This window comes from Pectinophora gossypiella, chromosome 27, assembly GCF_024362695.1.
Source record: "Pectinophora gossypiella chromosome 27, ilPecGoss1.1, whole genome shotgun sequence".
Taxonomy (NCBI): Eukaryota; Metazoa; Arthropoda; class Insecta; order Lepidoptera; family Gelechiidae; genus Pectinophora; species Pectinophora gossypiella.
Window position 1 is genome coordinate 6,192,284 of NC_065430.1, and position 22,649 is coordinate 6,214,932.

Here is a 22,649-nt window from a genome sequence, read left to right on the forward strand (position 1 = left end):
GTGATGGTTTAAGGCCTCTCCCTATCCATCCATAGGGAAGGCCCGTGCCCCAGCAGTGGGGACGTTTATGGGCCGATGATGATGGTGTATTTTTTCAGACTTTTTTTAAACTTCAGCTCACCAATATATACCATCGTGGTGGTCGATGACGCAGGGTTTTCTGCGGTCCGCTCTTGTATTATTAAATGGTAGATTTGCCATAGATGGCATTAGCCATGGAATTGAAGAAAGAGGTTGGAAGGGCCAAGTGAGCGCAAAACGCGCGCCATACAAGTATGAGCAAATAGTTCATACTTCAACTTTGCACTCCACTCGTCCGCAAACTTTACGACGCACGGAGCTCCGCGAAATAGGTATAATTAAAAGTCGTGCATTATAACGCACTGGGCACCCACAGGCTTGTTGTCTTAAATTTTGTACCGGGTGAGAGCCCTCAGTGCTCCCCATTTGTCCGGCCAAGTAGAATGTCTTTGTCAAAAAAAGAAACATTATAATATAACCTACAGGTTATAAAAATCAAATGATGACTATCATGCAAGGAGATCCCTTCTCATCACAGGAAAGCTAAAAACCTTAGTATGATCTTTTTTTTTTTTTTTTTGACGTGACTTATTGTAGATTTGCCGCAGATGGCATTAACTACTTGGCCGGACAAATGGGGAGCGCTGAAGGCTCTCACCCGGTACAACGTTTAAGACAACAGGCCTGAGGGTGCCCAGTTGGGCGCGAACCTCGGCTCAGGGCGTCGTCTGAGAGGAAAAATATTTGAAAGAATTAATCGACCCTAGTGGGTCGATAGCGATAAGCGCTGAATGAGGGAAATCGTCGACCACGCCGGCGGGGTCGGTATCGGGGTCCTGAAGTGTTTGGTGTCGCGAGCTGATTGGCTGCCTCTATGGCTAGAGTAATCGGGTCGTCGGGATCGTATATTACGTCCTTCGGGCGCCGATACTTTTCAGTACCGTCCCTAAGCGGAATGTACTCGGAAGCCGCAACTACCAGGGGATTTGGGTGGTGCGGAGCAGAATCGAAAAAACGTTTGGAAGCTTAGTATGATCGTATGTACCCAAAAACACATAAAATATATGCATGTCTGTTATCCATGAAATTAGAAGGTTAAGCGAAGGAAAATCTTACAGCACCATCTTATTGTTTTTAAAGACGCCTGGAAAGTCCGTTCATTGCGATATAAAAAATAAATATTGTAAATTACAATACAATACAAATTTACTTTATTGCACATAACATACAAAACAAGTTTTACACACATGGACGAAATAGATAATTATAATAAATAATAATAAAAAAAAATAATAATATTGTAAATTTTGATAGTATTACTGGAGTTTTGCACGTCGTGTCTGTTATTTGAATGCTGTTAAAGTTGTGTAACTTTGCCTACTGTATACAGTCTATCACTGGCAGTCATCAGGGACGACTGTTTGTTGGTTGTAATTTATTTTCGTCTTTGGTTCTACGTTCTATCGTAATGATTATTTTATAAATATAATAAGTACCTACTTATTGTGATTGTGATAGCGTTTAGAAGTTTGTGAAATTAATATTTTGTTAACATTATCAAAGAGAACTTTGATGTTGTGGTTTTAGTGATAATAGTTTTTACAATTTTAAGGTGAGTTATCATATGTATGTCTATCTTCTCGTGACTTTTCGTTAAAAAATCGAACCACCTCCTAAACTTAAGTTTCGAACGCATAAATCATTAAAATATTTGTTTTAAGTATTTTTTTTAATTTTTGGGCCTAGTTACAAAGACGTTTAGTCCAATATTTAAATACTCACGAGTGCTAGGAATCCGATTGATAGACACACCTAATTTTATTTGAAGTTACTTATACCTATCATTTTCTTATCCGTCGAAAAGGAAAGGGACGATTGACATCTTGAACAGTGAGGACGGAGTCGGGAAAGGAGTTAACATCTTAGAATAGTGTCGAATTAAGCACATTTTTTGTATTTTTTTCCAGTTGCCACGATGAAGTGTCTAGTGCTAGTGTTGTCGATTCTGTCCGTCTCATACGGATACAAGATTCTGGGTATCTTCCCGGTGCCTTCACGTAGTCACGGTTTGCTGGCCAAGGGAATCGTGGATGCTCTGTTGAATGCAGGACATGAGGTTGGTATCATTCTTTTTTGACGTGACTTATTGTAGATTTGCCGCAGATGACATTAACTACTTGGCCGGAATATTTATTTTATTTAAATAAATTAAATATTTAAAATTTTAATACAACTTAAAGAAAGAAAAAATATTTATTCGACATACTTACTTATTGTTTTCACATACAATTTTGTATTATAATTATTAAAATTCATCACACACATAAACCAATTGTCGAATTTGTTTTCGAATTCATGTTTGGATCATAAATGATTATCACGTGCTCAGCGGTGAATGAAAACATCATGAGGAAACTCACATTCCCGAGAAATGTATTTTTGGAGGTATGGGACCTAACCTGTATTGGGTTGGTTTTCCCTTCGGGTTGGAAGGTCAGATAGGCAGTCGCTACTGTAAAAAACCGGACCTGTCAAATCTTCAGGTTGGGTAAGCGGCCCTATTGAAAACGGGATAATGCTAAAATTCATAAATAAATTAAATAGAAAAAAAGAAAAAGTTTTTTGTCATCTTTAGATCTGTCTTTATTTAATACCCACTTAATTCGAATTTCATAACTAATTTTGACCTAAGAAACTACCCAATTGTTGACTAAAATAAAAAAGAATATTAAATTGCTTTACGTCAACAAAAAACTAGAACCAACGTTTTGGTACAAGGAACTTATTAATCTGTTTTTAAAGATATCTTCTGACAACAGGTTTTTTTCTTTTACCTTGATTTAATGTTGATTTGACTCGGATAATGCCAGTCCACTTCCCACCTATTGCCTAAAGGGCTCCATATACGGTAGGTACGATTCGTCTGTACGATCGATCGGATGGAAATCGTGACGATTGATCGCATCGCAAATGACGCTCATACACGAAACTTATTATAATATATAATTTATTTATGTGAAACTGAAGTATAAACACGTGTAGTAATAATTCAATACGTGGCTAATAAAATGGAAAATGAACTTCTTTTCCTTACGTATGTGGCAGTAACTTTGATTCGGCTACAAAGCAAAAAAGAAAGCCTAGAAAAATGTGGGTTAAGAAATGGCTATTAAAGCGAAACCAGTATTCGCATATAAATAAATTCTTTTTTACTTACTTTATTTAAATCTGCAGTATTGTCAATTTTTCTCATTTTTTCCAAAAGTACTTCATAACACGCTGTCCTTTTTACATTGTTATGATAATCTTTATGTTTTGTTTTCCATAAAGGCTCCTGCTCTCTAAATAATTCAATAAGTAAATTCAATCAAATCATCATTACTTCATGTAGCCAGTGCGTGCGGCGGGTGCGACGACCGGCGTCAGAGTGAGACAAAATCGAATCGTTGATCGTAAAGAGCAACACACTGTCGATTCATCGTTACGATATTCATGATTGCATGGATTTTTGTTGCGATTTCCGATATCGTCTTCGATGAAGTAAATCGTTAACGATCTTTATATTATACACTATCGATTCGTCGTTTCGATCGGTCTGAAGCGACGGATCGTACAGACAAATCGTATCGTGTGTGGGGCCCTTAATGGCTCATATTAGCTTCATGTTTCTTCGAATCTCGTCGGCCATTGACCACTATGTGTAAATATTGCGTAAAATAAGTATTTCAAAACAACACAACAAATATCTCACAGTAAGTAATTGCCCGCGCTGGGTACGCCTGCGCCTAAAAATATTTATTTTTCATGGTGATTGTTTATCAAAACATGATAATCATTTGCAATAAAATTGAACCTAGGTTAAGTCTTCTTCTTCTATCGTGTGGGTTGTGAGGTGGAGAACCAACCTCATCAAAAATAATTTGCAATAAATAGGTTCAGTTCTATTGCAAATTATTAGCATGTTTTCATGAACAATCAAATCAAATCAAATCAAATATACTTTATTGCACAGAACTAAAATTTCAACAATCAGACAAAACACATGAATACAGTACAATTTGGGCGGCCTACAACAATACAACAACAATCAACAAACAACAACAACAACAACAATCAATCAACAATCTGGTGTCAGGGTTACTATTGAGCCGCCAAAGGCTCCTGACATGGCTCATGATAACGACTACTAACTTACATCAGTACGTAGTAACTGGGACCGACGGCTTAACGTGCCTTCCGAAGCACGGAGGAGCTCGAGATGGAAACTTTTTTTTTGTCCCCATCCCATCCTATAACCGGCCTTTGCGAAAGTTGCTTAACTTCAACAATCGCAGACCGAGCGCGTTTACCGCTGCGCCACCGAGCTCTTTTCAAATAGTAACATCGCAGAATCATTAGTCTATCCTACACGAGTGTGAGACATGGTTTTGCAAAAAAGCAAGACGGATGTTTGTCGAAATGATCATAAGGTGGTGGTGGACGTCCTGAGATAAAAGGGCCTTACTCAGCACAAGTTATGTGGACTATTAAAAGATAATAGATATTTACGTACTTACATAAGAGTTCGTACTGAATGTTTTAGGAGCAAAATACTATTCGATCCTGACAAAAAAGAAATTTGGTGGGGGCGACACATAAGACAGCATAAGCATAGAATACATATACTTTTTAAGCTTTTAAATTGGCTACGACGAAATGTATCTTCCCAACTTGTACAATCATGAGTAATATAATGTACCCACTTTAGGACTCTGTCGCACTAACATATTTGACATTTAGTGAGAATTACAGTTCAATTTGTCAAAAAAGTTAATGTGACATGGTACCAAAGTGTATACATAATTAATGTTCGTGACCGTACACCGTCATAGTATACAAATAAATATATACTTAATATTGAATATTGACTCAACGTTGGAGGTGAAAATTCTCGTAAGTGATAATGATTTTTTGTTTCAGGTAACTTGGGTATCACCCTTCACAGACTGGAAAACTCATAAAAACCTGAAACTGGTCGATGTTAGTGACACAATCAAACTGGTCGAGGGTAAGTTCTCTCTCTTTTCTTTTTTTCTATCTCTCTATTTCTTTTCTCTTTCTTTCTCCCTTCTAGATCTTTTTTTGACATGACTCATTGTAGATTTGCCGCAAATGGCATTCACTACTTGGCCGGACGAATGGAGAGCGCTAAGGGCTCTCATCCGGTAGAAAATTTAAGACCACAGGCCTAATGCCCAGTTGGGCGCGAATCTCGGCTCAGGGCTTCTTTATTGCACAAAGACAAGTATAGTATCTTTATTGCTTCTATGCTGTTCTGGGAGCAAATAAAAAACATAGAACACGTTCAGCTGCTTGTCTTCCCGGGCATGTCGTAAAAACCGACAGAGGGATTGCGTCCTCTAACATGATGGACTAATGTTATGGGCGATAGGCTGATCCCTTATCACCATAAGGTTCATCATATCCATCTTAGGACTTCGTATCAACAGTGGCTGCAAGTTGTCTTTGATTACTTGTGGCTCTGCCCACCCCATTTGGGATTACGGGCGTGAGTTTATGTATGTATGTATGTACAAGTATAGGACATGTACAAACAAATATAATAATCACAATAGGCGGCTTTATTGCTAATCAGAAATTTCTGCCAGGCAACCATAGGATGAAAGAAGTTTGTGTATTGGAGCGCGGGATGGTGTCTGGTATTAAATATGTTCCTCTAGTTATTAAATAATGTATCATCATCATCAGCCGTACGACGCCCACTGCTGGGCATAGGCCTCCCCCAAGGATCTCCACGACGATCGGTCCTGCGCTGCCCGCATTCAGCGGCTTCCCGCGACCTTCACCAGATCGTCGGTCCACCTTGTAGCAATTATGTATACCCTCATTGATTTGAAAGATGTGTTGCTGTTGCAGTTTCTTGTCATTTCTTCTCCTCAGCCATAATATCTTGCGAAATGACGTAAATTGAAAATCCAAAAATGTTACGTTGACCTTGAACAAGTTATCCGTGACAATTACGTTGAATAAATGATTCTGATTTATGATTCCTAATTTCTGAATTCTTACCATCACCAGGCATTGACATGACGCAGCAGAGGGATGAACTCAATTTCGTGAAGGAATTCGCCAAGAACATAACGACTATCACCAACAAGAACCAGCGGCTTCGAGAGCTGGTCACCAGGGAGAACTTCGACGCGGTCGTCACTGAATGGTTCTTCTCAGACACCGACGCCGGGTAATTTCCGACGACCCGATTACTCTAGCCATAGAGGCGGCCAATCAGCTCGCGCCACTAAACACTTCAGAACCCCGATACCGACCCCGCCGCCGGCGTGGTCGACGATTTCCCTCATTCAGTGCTTATCGCTATCGACCCACTAGGGTTATTCTCCTCTCAGAAGACGCCCTGAGCCGAGGTTCGCGCCCAACTGGGCACCCTCAGGCCTATTGTCTTAAATTTTGTACCAAGTGAGAGCCCTCAACGCTCCCCATTTGTCCGGCCAAGTAGTTAATGCCATCTGCGGCAAATCTACAATACGTCACGTCAAAAAAAAGATGGCCGCTAAGATTAATGGGGTGCACCTACGGGGATCGTTATAACAACTCGAACACAGCAAATATACTCCAATTAAATGTTTATTTCGTTTCCACATAGAATATACAGTCGGGAGCAAATAGTTAGTGACAGTCAAGATATACATAATATAATATACCTCTATAGTTAGCAACATCCAACATGAAGGTGACCGTATAGATAGTAACACTCTAGGTGACCAAAAACATCGGCACAAAATGCGTGTTCAAAAAGTTGGCAACAACCTCACATACGTATTTATTAGGTAGCCAAATTACTAAACAATATAACAGTTATAACAGTATTTTGTTTTTTCTTTTTTTTTTTTTTTAAGAACGTCTAGGGCCCTGTGCCCAGGTTTTCTTGCAGCTTCTTTTCCCTGGCTATACCTACAGGTTGTGAGAAGCTGCAGTAGTTTTAGACGGATGAGACGTTCTTTATGTGAAAAAATACGATTCAATGTGTAACTATGTTACCTACTAAAGATATTTTGCAATTTTGCATTTGCAGTCTTGTTTACTAGTTGGAAATTTGCAATTACCATATCAACGGCCTCTGTCCAGTGGTTGAGCGTTGGGCTCACGATCCGGAGGCCCCGGGTTCGAATCCTGGCGGGGACATATCACAAAAATCACTTTGTGATCCCTAGTTTGGTTACGACATTACAGGCTGATCACCTGATTGTCCGAAAGTAACATGATCCGTGCTTCGGAAGGCACGTTAAACAGTTGGTCCCGGTTGATACTTACTAATGTATTTACAGTCGTTACATGAGCCATGTCAGGGGCGTTTGGCGGCTCAGTAATAACCCTGACACCAGGGTTGATGAGGTTGGTATTCCACCTCACATCATCATCATCATCAGATATTTGTATCTCCAGCTACGCAGCCGTGCAGCAGGCTCCGTGGATCATGCTCAATGGTATGGTCCTCCACCCCCACGTGGAGGGGCTGGTGGATGAGGTTAGGTCCATCTCCACCATTCCCATGATGATGTTCGACTTCCCCATGCCGATGACCTTTTGGCAACGACTCCTCAACACCTTCACCTATATCTCCATGACCGCGTCGATGAAGTAAGTACTTATTGGTGCTAATTCCTGTAAACACCAACTAATTTTATTTTAAGTTATATCTGTCATTTTCTTATCCGTATAAAAGGAAAGGGACGGGTAATCGACAAGCATAAAATTTATGGAACACACGTCAATTTTAAGCACAAATCTAAAACAACCGTCTAAAAATTTTGCATTGGCCAATAACCCGCCAGACCTATGTTGACAGCACACGCCAAACAGCTTGCATACCTTTTGATTCGCCCGGGTTATTCATTCATTTACTCATTCTTCCTAAAATTAAGAGCTGTCAATCATCCGTCTCTTTCCTTTTCGGCGGGTAAGAAAATGACAGGTATAACTTAAAGTAAAATTAGGAGGTGTCTGCAGGAATCAGGGCCTTTATTGCGTTATGCCATAAAACATAACATGACACACATAAACAGCCTGTATACGCCTCACTTCTCCTTATGAGAAACTGTGAAAGGCATACTTACTTTACTTACAAGGAATAAAAATAAAATTGCTATTCAAAATTTTAGATTAAGTAAGTAAATTAAATTCATCTTTTTTCGGGTTATGTATACGTTTTTACAATAAAATACCAGATAATATTTTGACTTTGTCAGAAAATAAATTTGAAGCTCATGTGAAGCACTATTAACAAGCACTATAAGTAAAAAAGCTTATTATAATATGATTAATGACTACTTAGCCTAGAATTTTGGATAGCAATTTTATTTTTGTTCCTTGTATTGTAGGTATGTAAGTATGTCTTTCACTCGGAGCTCATTTCATTCAGAGGAGCTCGGTGGCGCAGCGGTAAACGCGCTCGGTCTGCGATTGTTAAAGTTAAGCAACTTTCGCAAAGGCCGGTCATAGGATGGGTGGCCACAAAAAAAAAAAACATCTCGAGCTCCTCCGTGCTTCGGAAGGCACGTTAAGCCGTTGGTCCCGGCTGCATTAGCAGTCGTTAATAACCATCAATCCGCACTGGGCCCGCGTGCTGGTATAAGGCCCGATCTCCCTATCCATCCATAGGAAGGTCCGTGCCCCAGCAGTGGGGACGTTAATGGGCTGATGATGACTATGATTCGCACGCTGTATGGTTGAGTGATGGATTTTTTTTTTGTTACAATCATAATTATATATTTAAGATCTTTTGTACCACTCTAGAGCGACAAAATTTATTTAATTTCATTTCATATCATATTGTAAGTGGAAACTTTAATTCAGGTTAGAAGAATCGTCAACCGCGGCGCGGTACGAGTCACAGTTCGCGTCTTTGGCGAACGCGAGACGCGTTCAGCTGCCGCCGTTCAGCGAGGCAGTGAACAACGTGTCAATACTGCTGGTGAACTCACACCCCTCCATCGCTAGCGCACTCTCCTTACCTCCTAATGTTATCGACATCGCTGGCTACCACATCGACGAGGCGCAGCCCTTGCCTAAGGTAATGATCGTTACGTCATAGGACTTCTTCTATTGTATGCGTTGTGAGGTGGATTACCAACCTCATCAAACCTAGTGGGTCGATAGCGATAAGCGCTGATTGAGGGGAATCGTCGACCACGCCGGCGGGGACGCAGCCGGTGAGGAGTGGAGGTGGTGGTGTATATATATAGGCATAGGCATACAGGGTGTTCGTGACATCGTAACGAAAACTTAGAATGATTGAGACCATGATTCTGAGTTGACATCAAGTGGAATTTTCCGTCGCAAAAGTATGAATAGTGAAGCTTCCGACTGGAAATTCCACTTGATGTGAACTCAGTCATGGTCTGAATCATCCACCTCAGTATTTGTTACGATGTCACTAACACCCTATCTACTTATGTGGCTACTTGTATGGGGTGTAAGTGACATCGTAACGAATACTGAGAGGGCATCGTAAAAGTATGGTACGGAAAATAAAGAATAATGAAGCTTCCGACTGGAAATTCCACTTGATGTCAACTCAGAATTATGGTCTGAATCATCCAGTTTAGTATTCGTTACGGTGTCACTAATACAGGCAGATGTATACAGCCGCTGCCTACCCCTTTAGGGATGCAGGCGTGACGCTAAGTTAAAATATCCATCTCCTCAGGACATCCAAGACATCCTGGACTCGTCTCCACAAGGAGTGGTCTACTTCAGCATGGGTTCAGTAGTGAAGTCGTCGAAACTCCCTGCTCACACCCGCAAAGACCTCATCGAGATGCTCGGCAGTGTCCCCTACACAGTGCTGTGGAAGTTTGAAGAGGATATCCAGGGACTACCCAAGAACATAGTAGCCCGGAAGTGGTGGCCGCAAGCTAGTGTTTTAGGTAAGATTCGGCTTAATTTTACGAGAATAGAATAGAATGGAATGAAATGGAATGGAATGGAATGGAATGGAATGGAATGGAATGGAATGGAATGGAATGGAATGGAATGGAATGGAATGGAATGGAATGGAATGGAATGGAATGGAATGGAATGGAATGGAATGGAATGGAATGGAATGGAATGGAATGGAATGGAATGGAATGGAATGGAATGGAATGGAATGGAATGGAATGGAATGGAATGGAATGGAATGGAATGGAATGGAATAGAATGGAATAACTTTATTCCCAAAACAGTGCAGTACAATACGTATAGTAGAGAAGATAAAGATAAGTATACAAATCAAAAATACACTGCCAGGGAAATGGGACTGACTCAGCATGTTGTTGCGAAGGATAGTAGAAGATAGTACTACATACATGGCCCCGATTCGTGCCGACACCTCCTTACTTTAAGTTCATCATCATCAATTTAAGAGCCACGCTCTTGTCGGTCAGCATTTTACCATGCTACTTTTTTAGGGAAAAATAGGGCAGTGGCTTCCCTCTTGCCTTCCGCCCCGCAGTACTCTGTCTGACGCAAGTGGGTTCGAATCCCGGTGGGGACATATCACAAAAATCACTTTGTGATCCCTAGTTTGGTCAGGACATTACAGGCTGATCACCTGATTGTCCAAAAAGTAAGATGATCTGTGCTTCGGAAGGCACGTTAAGCCGTTGGTCCCGGTTACTACTTACTGATGTAAGTAAGTAGTCGTTACATGAGTCATGTCAGGGGCCTTTGGCGGCTCAATGGTAACCCTGACACCAGGGTTGATGAGGTTGGTAATTAACCTCTCAACCCACACGATTGAAGAAGATTGCGATTATCAAAAAAATCATTAACACTATAAAATAGTTTTGACATTAAATAACTATTCTTCCTTTCCAGCCCATCCTAACGTGAGACTGTTCATCACACACGGAGGGATGTTGAGCACTCTTGAAGCCATCCATTACGGAGTACCTCTCCTAGCAGTACCGGTCTTCGGAGACCAGCCCAACAACGCGCAGCGCGCCGTGCGGTCTGGCTACGCGTTATCAGTACCATACAACCCGGATATGGGGCCAGAGCTGAAAGTAGCTTTGAATAAGATGCTTAATGATGACAGGTAAAAACAAAACTTATTTTTAACAGCCTCCGTGGTCTAGTTAGAGCGTTAGGCTCACGATCTGAAGGTCTGGGTTCGATTTTGTCACAACATTGTCGAAATCACTTTGTGAGACTGTCCTTTGTTTGGTAACGACTTTTCAGGCTTGAATCACCTGATTGTCCGAAAAAGTAAGATGATTCCATGCTTCGGAGGGCACGTTAAGCCGTTGGTTCCCGGCTATTAGCCGTAAAAACACCTCCACCAACCCGCATTGTAGCAGCGTGGTGGAGTATGCTCCATACCCCCTCCGGTTGAATGAGGGGAGGCCTGTGCCCAGCAGTGGGACGTATATAGGCTGTTTATGTTATGTTTATTTTTTAACAGCATTAAGTATTTATTTGTTTATTTATTTCTTTGTTTTAAGTTTACGCGGTTATTATCATAATTAAAGCACATAATAACGGGTTCTTCCCGCGTTTAAATGGGGATATGAGACTCCCCCCCATTTAAACGCGGTAAGAACCCGTTATTATGTGCTTTAATTATTTATTTCACGCCATCATGTACAATACTTATAGTACTTATACAGACCTTAAAATACTATGTTTTACATAGTTGGAACAGTACATGAACCCTGTTACCTACTAGGCCATTGCAATATATCATAAAAGTGAGTTGGATTAAAACCGGCCTTTGCGAAAGTTGCTTAACTTCAACAATCGCAGACCGAGCGCGTTTACCGCTGCGCCACCGAGCTCCTCGCGTAATATTGATGTATCTATGTTGCAGTTATTATAAGCAAGCGAAATTCCTGTCAAAGTTGTTCAACAGCCGTCCGGTGCCTCCCTCCAAGCTCATTTCACATTACATCGAGTTGGCGATTGAGAGCAAAGGTAAGAGGAATTACACTTATACATTCAATTAACGGCAACAGTTATCATACTGAGTCAGTGGGGTAATTTTGTAAGGTTTAAGTAATATTGCTAGATATTTATTATTTAGAAGATATGAATGCATGGGATTAACTGTCTGAGAACTGATATTAGGCAGCTAAATTACTCAATTGTATATCAATATTTTATGTTTATTTTTATTTTTTTAAAGAACGTCTAGGGCCCTGTGCCGAGGTTTTTCTTGCAACTTCTTTTCCCCGGCTATACAGGTTGTGAGAAGCTGCAGTAGTTTTAGGCGGATGAGACGTTCGTTATGTAAAAATTGACGATTCAAAGTGTAACTATGTTACCTACTGAATAAAGATATTTTTGAATTTTGAATTTATTATATTAGTTATTTAATTTGTATAATACTAGCTATCCGCCCGCGACTTCATTCGCGAAATATCATGATTCTAATTTAAAAATGACAAAGTTTCATACAAACTTTCAACCCTTTTTTTAAGGCCATCGTCATCTCCATAGCATTATTCCGTTTCTCACAGGGTCCGCTTACCTAACCTGAAGATTTGACAGGACCCGTTTTTTACAGACGCGACTGCCTGTCTGACCTGCTAACACACGTAGGGAATTTAAAACCAGCCCAATAAAGGTTAGGTATATTTCGGGAATGTGGGTTTCCTCACGATTTTTTCCTTCACCGCTGAGCACGTGATAATAATTTATGATCCAAACATGAATTCGAAAACCAATTCGACAATCATTGGCTTAGGCCTGTGCTGGATTCGGACCTGCGACCTCAAAGTGAGAGGCATGCGTTCTACCAACTGGGCTACATTCTTCTTCTATCGCCGTGGCCATGTCAGGGGCCTTTGGCGGTTCAATAGTAACCCTGACACCAGGGTAGATGGGGTTGGTAATCCAACTCACAACCCACGCGATGGAAGAAGATGACTACTACTACTTACTATACTACTACTTATTATTTATGTTTTTTTTTTCATGACTATAGTGTTAATTACTAAAAAATACATTTTTCCGGCCAAGTAGTGAATGCCACAACCCTCGAAAGGTGTTAACGTGGATTATTTTAAGTTATATTGGTTCTAATTCTTGCTATTTTTTTCCTAATTCAGGAGCGAATCACCTCCGTTCAAAGACGTTCCTCTACTCCTGGTACCAGCGCTGGATGGTTGACCAGCTGGCTTTCGTACTCTTAGTCCTGTACATCGTCTACGCAGCTGCTACAAGAATAATTTGCAAACTCTTCTGCGGAGAGAAGACTAAAGAAGTTAAGAAAAAAGTGAAGAAGAATTAAGCAGTGTTTCATAATTCTCGTTAGTGAAAACACTTTTAGGGGTGATTCAGACCATTATTCTGAGTTGATATCAACTGAAAATAAATAAATTCAAAAAACACAAAAAATTTTATGATTTTTCCGACAGGAAATTGCTATTTATATCAACTTAGAATCATGGTCTGAATTATCCGTCTCAGTATTCGTTACGATGTCACTAACATCCTGTATATAGGTTTACCCACCTACCAGTCAGTGGATTAATTAGGTACCACCTACTAAGTACAAATATAATCAAAGTCTTTGTGATAACAAGTGCCTTCTAAATAATAAAATAATGTTTTTTACTGTCGAGTTTCATTTATGTTATCCTTTTTCTGTGCTAGTACACATATGTAAACATAAAACATATTATAAATAGCCTATATACGTCCCACAACTGGACACGAGGGTCATCTCGATCAATGGAAAACACAAAATAGGAACTTACAACGCCATCTATTGTCAGAAAGTGGAACTTCTCTAGTACTGCTACTCGACAATAGGTGGCGCTAGCGTAGTTCTGTTTTGTTTAGTAGCAATGAACATAATTAGAACTTTATGAAATATTTTTGTTCTTTCCTTATAAGACTTGACAAATCAAGACATTGGTGTTCGGAAAATAATCAAGTACAAACAAGATTATATTAGTGTTCCCCATGCAGATAATAATTCACGCCTTATCCCCAATAGGGTGAGCAGAGTGATGACTCTAGTAGGTAAGATGACCTATCCTTTACTTTTATTTTATATGTAGGGTGCTTTTTCATACAAATTCCATAGAAATTTCGTGTTTTGCCGTTTGGTAGAAAGTAACTGACTTGACAATTTTCATCTAAAAAGCAATATTGCAATTTGACAATAAAAGTAAGTGCGCAATGCAAACTTAAGTAATTAGCAATAATGCTTTCTTAGATGAATTGCTTCGATGTGGCCATTTTAAGCCCCTTGGTTTGATGCCACAACAGCATAGTGTTCGAGTCTGTTGTCTTTCGAGTGCGGCGTCTGCCACCCCCGTAAACATACTGCCTTCGCGTCACTTGCAGGTACGCGCGCAATTGATGACGTCACACTGCATCGGGAATAGGGCTGCCAACAGGAGTATTTCAATATAAATTTCTATTAAAAACGTCTATAATTAACGAATGTTTTTGATGAATGTGGAGGAAGCAAGAGAAGTGTGTCAGGATCGAAGCAAAACCCCTTGGCATACTACCGATTTTCATATTAAGTATACTTTGTTAACTTTACACCAACAGCTTATATACGTATATACAATTTTAGGTGCACACAATATTTGCAGTGTAAGACATCGTAATCGTGTAGGTAAATAACTAAATTGGAAGGACTAATCTTGCCAGTAAACATTTTCTCCCAAGACTGCTCAGAACGTATAACCAATGTTGGAAGGAGTATGATCTTGACATATTTCATAACAGTTTGCCTAAATTCAAGAAACTTATTGTGCAATCATCTAGTCATGACCGTTAGTTTAACAGTTTTTTTTTTGTTGTACCTATTCTTCTTTTTTTTTTTTTTGTTGTTGTAGTGTTGCCTGGCTGTAACTATTCATACCTTTTGCTATTCCGTTAATTTTTTATATATTTTTTTTATTTTAAACAAATTCTACATACATGTTAATTACATAAGTTGTGCACGTCTGTAATTGGTGCAAACACTAGTACTAGCCTTAAGAAAGTTTTATTAATTGTTGTGTGTTTGTACTGTTGATGTGCCTAATAAATAAATAATAAAAAATTATACAGTCAACGCCAGTCAGTTAACGCCTAGTTGGACGTGACGAAGTTACGTATGTTTCTGATTATGTATATATAGTATATATATATATATATAATTTGTAAAAAAATTGTAAAAAATTGTAAAAAAATTGTAATAAATGTAGAATTGATTATGCCAACAAAAATCGTGCCGTGACTTGTTTAAAAAATAAAATAATAAATAAGTCATCTGCGTGACCCTTTTTTTTTCTTTTTTTTACTCATAATGAACTTAGCGCCGTAATGTCTGATCTAGACCTATTTTTCAATTCTCTTAGGCACTATAAGGATAAAATTTATAAATATTTATGGCCTCTTCCTTTATATATTTTACTTTTATATATATTACATTAACATTAACTGCCTATACACGTCCCACTGCTGGGCACAGGCCTCCCCTCAATCAACCGGAGGGGGTATGGAGCATACTCCACCACGCTGCTCCATTGCGGGTACACACGCGGGTGCTGCGGGTGCTATATGTGCTGCACCTATAAAAATAGGTCTAGATCAGACATTACGGCGCTAAGTTCATTATGAGTAAAAAAAAGAAAAAAAAAAGAAAAACAAGGGTCACGCAGATAACTTATTTATTATTTTATTTTTTAAACAAGTCACGGCACGATTTTTGTTGGCACGTTCAATTCTACATTTATTACAAATTGATAAGCATAACTTGGGTACTGGCAGAATATCAGTGTTGGTAACAGTGTTTAAAGGTAAATTCTGAATGTCAATGGAATCTTATTGTAAAAACGTAAACGTTGCCCTTTAAAAGATCTTATGCAGTCGACTGACGTGTAAAACAAATTTATTTTTATTCCGGGTATAAACAATGTGTCGATAGTTTTTTTCCAAGCAATCCAATGTTTAAACAATATATTATTAATGTATTTTTTTCAGATTTTGACAGCCCTGAAGTTCTGTGCGGCATTTTTTGGGCGATTTGGCACCGCGAGCCGGTAACCGCATATTTAAGTGGCCCAAGTCAAAATCGACGAGCGATATGGCTTTATTAATTAAATAGATACCTTTTTTGACTTCCCTATCGACGTTCCCCAAACACAAGTGTAAGAATACATAAAGAGCCTTTTTTTTTGACGTGACTTATTGTAGATTTGCCGCAGATGGCATTAACTACTTGGCCGGACAAATGGGGAGCGCTGAAGGCTCTCACCTGGTACAACGTTTAAGACAACGGGCCTGAGGGTGCCCAGTTGGGCGCGAACCTCGGCTCAGGGCGTCGTCTGAGAGGAAAAATATTTGAAAGAATTAATCAACCCTAGTGGGTCGATAGCGATAAGCGCTGAATGAGGGAAATCGTCGACCACGCCGGCGGGGTCGGTATCGGGGTCCTGAAGTGTTTGGTGTCGCGAGCTGATTGGCTGCCTCTATGGCTACAGTAATCGGGTCGTCGGGTTCGTATATTACGTCCTTCGGACGCCGATACTTTTCAGACATAAAAAGCCATGGTCGTCTATTTGGAAGAACGGTTGATTCCGACTGAGAGATCGCAGGTTCAAATCCAGCACTGGGCAAACCAATCTTCTCTTTTAAGATAAGCCCAACTTTTGTTACTTTCTTTTTTTTTCTTATAAAGTAGACAAGAATGGAAAATGCTACACCGAGAAGATTCTATGTGTACAAAAATGAGGAACTTTCCAATCGACGTTCCCCAAACACACGATAGATGGCGTTGTTCACTTTTAACGTGATAATTACCTATTTTCTCATTGCTGGGGTACATAATTATTCAAAAATGTAATGTAATGACAGAAGCATATATAAAACCAATTGTTGCTTGATATATGCATCACATTATGTACAGAATGATGTTGCTACCTATATCATTCTCGTTATTTTGATCAGAATAATGGGTGGAAGTTGTAATTGTACCTTGGTGTAATAAGAAGTGTCATCATTTATACCCAGAAACAGAGATAAAAGATGCATTATGTCTGTTATCCATGAAATTAGGTTAAACGTAGAAAAAACTTAACGCCATCTATCGTGTGTTTGGGGAAAGCCGATTGGAAAATCTTTCATTCATATCAGGCGCCAAGCTCAACCAGTCAATTCAAAATAAAATTCAAAAATATCTTTATTCAGTAGGTAATATAGTTAAGAAAGAAGAAAGAAAGAAACGTTTATTGTAAAGGGACACCACAGTAACAAATATAAAATAAATAACATATATATACAAAAAACACATAACTTACAATCACACAGTTACACTTTGAATCGTCAATTTTTACATCACGAACGTCTCATCCGCCTAAAACTACTGCAGTTTCTCACAACCTGTATAGCCGGGGAAAAGAAGCTGCAAGAAAAACCTCGGCACAGGGCCCTAGACGTTCTTTAAACAAATAAATAAACATGAAATATTGTTATAAAATATATTGTTATAAAGGTCCACGTGATGTTTGCTTTACCAGTGTGTAGGACGAATGTCTTCAAACATGCCCCTTTGACTACAGCGCTTCGAATCCTTAATGAAGTTTCTAAACATATTGACCTGTTGCATTGTCCGTTGTCGAAATGTTTGCGAATGATGGCGTGAAAGCCATCAACACGCGCCGCCGCAAACATCCCTGACGCGCTACAGTACCTAGGAAGACCCACGAGAATCCTGAAAGCATTATTGTAAGTTTGTAATTACAATGTTCACTTCTACTGTTATACTAATACTTATATCTAAAATAAATTATTTCTATTCTATTCTATTCTAAATGCACAGCCATAACATTAAGATATCTAGACTCATTAACATAATATTTGACATCCTTTAATTTATTGTTATTGTTGTTAATAATTCTTAGTTGTAAGTTTTGTTATTTTCTGTCATATATTTTTTATTCATTTTTGTTAATTTTATATTCATGTTTATTTCGTTTCTCAAAGGAACCTTGTTTTTCTTACACATAGCTGCCCGCGGCTTCGGTGATTCGGGCCGGTCTCTTGTGTTTTATTTTTATGTTGTCCGTCTTTTGAATCTGTTACTAATACTAGGTTAAGCTTTTTGTTACTAACTAAATATGGACTAGTTTCCGAAATAAATATTTTGAATTTGAATTTTCCGTCATCTCATTGGGTCCGCTTGTAATAGTGATGTGTTTGTACTATTAGATATAACTAAATAAATAAATAAATAAATAAATATTACAGTATATTGTTATACAGTAAAAGAGTACTGTCCCCATCTCCGCCCCGCTCCCCGCTCCCGCTGGCTCTTTCAACTCATCCCGTATCGATAAGATGCGATCGTTCGCAGCATCTTGAGATATGGCCCGACACGAGAGCGCTTTACCGCATATCTGCACATAACGTCCGTCTTGCACTTAAACTGCATTCGTTTTTATTTGTACGGTCAGATCAATTATGGCTGCTTTTATATAGGTACTTAAAACACATAATAACGGGTTCTTACCGCGTTTAAAGTAGGGATATTAGACTCCCGATATTCCGACCCTGTTGCAAGGCTGATGAGATTGGAGTGGAGTAGGTAGATCCATAATTTTCTACGGGCAAACCTATCTGTCTACCCTCTTTCTTTGCCGCTTGTTATGTGTTATGTATTTGATATCGGAATGTTCGGAACCATCTGAACTCGCACAAAACTCACTACGACAAACCGCACTCACTGTGTCCTCACGTTTTGTCACCACATTACGACGTTTTAAGCTTTTTATATACTTACCTGTCATTTTATTCTGATCAAAATAAAGAGAAGCAATATAGCAACATTCTTACATAATGTGATCGAAATATCAAGCAACAATTAGTTTTATATAATGCTTCTGCGATTACAATTACATTTTTGAATGATTATGTACCCCAGCAATGAGAAAATAGGTAATTATCACGTTAAAAGTGATCAACGCCATCTATCGTGTGTTTGGGGAACGTCGATTGGAAAATCCCTCATTGACGCGGGGCGGAGTTATCGTTCTATACACAATGTTATGTTTTATTCTATACTTTAGTTTGGTTCCCTCATTCAGTGTTTATCGCTGTCGACCCACTAGGACTATTCAATTCTTTCAAACATAAGTAATACTCACAGACGACGTCGTGAGCCGAGGTTCGCACCCAACTGGACACCCTCAGGCCCGTTGTCTTCAATTTTTACCAGGTCAGAGTTCTCAGAGCTCCACATTCACAACACATTATCTGTCAAGGTGCCAATGAGTCGAAACGGTCGCGTTAAAGATATTTATGCTGCGTTGCCAGCCCCGCTTTGTTGTGACCACATGACCCATATTACAATGTCCAAACCCAACACCTTGAGACTCAAACGGTTGGCAACACAGAAAGAACTAAAACAGTATTTTTTTTGATAAGATTCTTTATTTGCCATAAATGCAGTGTGACAGAGATGTTACAAAAAATAAAGTTTACCGTGCATTTAATACATAAATCATGCAAAATTTATAAAATTTAAAATATAAAAGTGTCAATTCATACAAAGGTCCTATAATGAAATTAATTGTTGTACAGATTTAAATAAATGTAATTAAATTAATTTACATAAACCAAATTCAAATTAATAAAAGTCAATAAAATTACAGAAAACAAATGAAATAAAAATAGAAGTAGGTATAACAAAAATATTTTTTTGACGTGACTTATTGTAGATTTGCCACAAATGGCATTAACTACTTGGCCGAACAAATCGCGAGCGCTGAGGGCTCTGACCCGGTGCAAAATTTAAGACAACAGGCCTGAGGGTGCCCAGTTGGGCGCGAACCTCGACTCAGGGCGTCCTCTGAGAGGATTATACGCCAATGCAGGATGGAAGAGTCGAGTCACAGGGACTGTAACCTGGAAACTGACAGAGGGCAGCAGTAACTGTCAGTACAATTCAGAGGCGGAGGACAGGAGTCCTAGTACGGCTTTGAAATAGACTATTCTGGGCGCCATCCCACTTGCGTCAGGCAGAGTACTGCGGGGCGGAAGGCAAGAGGGAAACCACTGCTCTATTTTTCCCTAAAAAGTAGCATGGAGAATGCTGCACCGACAAGAGCGTGGCTCTTAAATTAGTGATGATGAGTGGATCGATAGCGATAAGCGCCGAATGAGGGAAATCGTCACACCGGCGGGGTCGGTATCTGGGTTCTGAGGTATTTGTTGTCGCGAGCTGATTGGCCGCCTCTATGGCTAGAGTAATCTGGTCGTCGGGATCGTATATTCCGTCTTTCGGCCGCTGATACTTTTATGTACCGTCCCTAAGCGGGATGTATTCGGAAACCGCGACAACCAGGGGATTTAGGGGGACTACTTAAAACTAAAACAATCGAAGACTTCGCTACTTGGCAATAAAGCCGCCTATACTCTGTATGTTACTTTTTTGTTTTGTATTTTGTATTTCCTGAATGTTGGATAGTATTTGTTATGTTATGTTAAGAAAGGAAAGGCGCGTCGAGTTGGGTGGGAGCAGGGATGTTATGGATATGAAATTTCGGATACGTATTTAAGAATGATTATTATACCAGATACGGTTACGGATACGGATAATAAACTATTTCGGATTATCCGTTGGTTTCGGAATATTCGGTTTCGGATATTATTTTGTTAAGAAATTTCAAAAGCAAAATACAAATAGGTAATAAAGTGGTTTTATTTATAACGACATAATAAGAAAAAAACAAACAATGCGCGCGGCTTGTGTGTCGGCACTGGCAGCGGTTGGTCGATTAAAACATCTTGTCATAACTTCATCATCATCAGCCCATTAACGTCCCCACTGCTGGGGCACGGGCCTTCCCTATGGATGGATAGGGAGATCGGGCCTTAAACCATCACGCGGGCCCAGTGCGGATTGATGGTTATTAACGACTGCTAATGCAGCCGGGACCAACGGCTTGACGTGCCTTCCGAAGCACGGAGGAGCTCGAGTTTTTTTTTGTGGTCACCCATCCTATGACCGGCCTTTGCGAAAGTTGCTTAACTTTAACAATCGCAGACCGAGCGCGTTTACCGCTGCGCCACCGAGCTCCTCCTTGTCATAACTTAACGTGTGTCAATTAGGCTCCGCCCCTATCCGATATTATCCGAAACTTTTATTTCGGATTCGGTTACGGATGATTTTTTAGAATATACTTACAATAAAAATACCTAAATTCATACCTGATACAGACAAAATACATCCCTTCAAAATGTCGTTAAAAATACTTAACAGAAAAAGCATTCTATACTTACGTTGCATGAGTTTTTTAACAAATCTTTTAGATTATTGTAAGTAAATGTACTTACTTATTTTTTATTTTTTAACATACTTAATCTTTATTATTTTTATTCTTAGTTTTCTGTTTTCATTGTGTATAATTATAAGTTGTTGAAGTGCCCATACAGGTTCATGTTTGTACTTTCCTCTACTTTTAAGACCTCTGTAAAAACATGAATGCAATAAATATCTTATCTTATCTTTTACATCCGATAGTTTCGGTTATGGTTACGGAGCGCCCTAACATCTATGGGTGGGAGTATCTACGAGTATCTATCACCATGTCTTGCCGTAAGTCCTAGAAGGGCGTGAAGTGGGGCGTGAAAATGTCATACCGAGACGAAACGTAAGCACGAATATTGAGACACGACTTTTGTCTATCCTCGTAAAGGAAACTATAAGTAATAGATATGTCGTGGCCAGATCTTAGAATTAATCATTTCATGATGTGCTCAATCATTTCATGAAATGGTCATATTGAGAGTTATTGAGAACAGAAAAGGCCAGATGATGATACTTAATCTTCTTCTTCTTATCGTGTGGGTTGTGAGGTGGAATACCGACCTCATCAACCCTGGTGTCAGGGTTATTACTGAGCCGCCAAAGGCCCCTGACATGGCTCATGTAATGACTACATACTTGCATCAGCAAGTAGTAACCGGGACCAACGGCTTAACGTGCCTTCCGAAGCACGGATCATCTTACTTTCGGACAATCTGGTGATCAGCCAGTAATGTCCTAACCAAACTAGGGACCACAAAGTAATTTTTGTGATATGTCCCCACCGGGAATCGAACCCGGGACCTCCGGATCGTGAGCCCAACGCTCAACCACTGGACCACGGAGGTGTTGTTATTAGGATACTTAATAAGACACGACGAATTTATTAAAAGGGAAGCTACAAGGAAAGAGAGGAAGGGGAAGACCAAGAAGAGCTTACCTACATGTTTTTTTTTTGTTTTTGACGTGACTTATTGTAGATTTGCAGCAGATGGCATTAACTACTTGGCCGGACAAATGAGGAGCGCTGAAGGCTCTCACCCGGTACAACGTTCAAGACAACAGGCCTGAGGGCTCAGGGCGTCGTCTGAGAGGAAGAATATTTGAAAGAATTAATCGACCCTAGTGGGTCTATAGCGATAAGCGCAGATTGAGGGAAATCGTCGACCACGCCGGCAGGGCCGGTATCGGGATTCTGAAATGTTTGGTGTCGCGAGCTGATTGGCTACCTCTATGGCAAAGAAAAGGCGAACGTCGTGTCTTATAAGGAAGTGAAGGAATTGGCTTTTGATAGACAAGAATGGAGAATGCTACACCG

General features: G+C 39.6%; 1 protein-coding gene and 1 long non-coding RNA gene across 2 annotated transcripts; both read left to right on the forward strand.

Moving 5' to 3' along the window:
• The first annotated feature begins 1,416 nt into the window (after positions 1–1,416).
• Positions 1,417–13,635, forward strand: LOC126378893 (UDP-glucosyltransferase 2-like). Its single transcript, XM_050027390.1, has 10 exons — positions 1,417–1,633; positions 1,989–2,137; positions 4,981–5,068; positions 6,100–6,262; positions 7,483–7,677; positions 8,893–9,109; positions 9,746–9,965; positions 10,897–11,116; positions 11,888–11,991; positions 13,128–13,635. Exons 2-10 carry the CDS (start codon positions 1,997–1,999, stop codon positions 13,307–13,309), a joined length of 1,530 nt encoding a protein of 509 aa, XP_049883347.1. The 5' UTR covers positions 1,417–1,633; positions 1,989–1,996; the 3' UTR covers positions 13,310–13,635.
• A 286-nt stretch (positions 13,636–13,921) lies between these two features.
• Positions 13,922–16,189, forward strand: LOC126379052 (uncharacterized). The gene is made up of 3 exons (XR_007568231.1): positions 13,922–14,046; positions 14,243–14,373; positions 16,019–16,189. It is a non-coding gene; the product is annotated as an uncharacterized LOC126379052 (long non-coding RNA).
• Positions 16,190–22,649: the final 6,460 nt, after the last annotated feature.

Bases quoted from the DNA above. Each gene is read 5' to 3' on its own strand.
- LOC126378893 (XM_050027390.1), top strand. From the start codon at position 1,997: ATGAAGTGTCTAGTGCTAGTGTTGTCGATTCTGTCCGTCTCATACGGA. The intron at 5,069-6,099 runs GTAAGTTCTCTC...TACCATCACCAG, and splicing joins CACAATCAAACTGGTCGAGG to GCATTGACATGACGCAGCAG. The intron at 7,678-8,892 runs GTAAGTACTTAT...ACTTTAATTCAG, and splicing joins TCCATGACCGCGTCGATGAA to GTTAGAAGAATCGTCAACCG.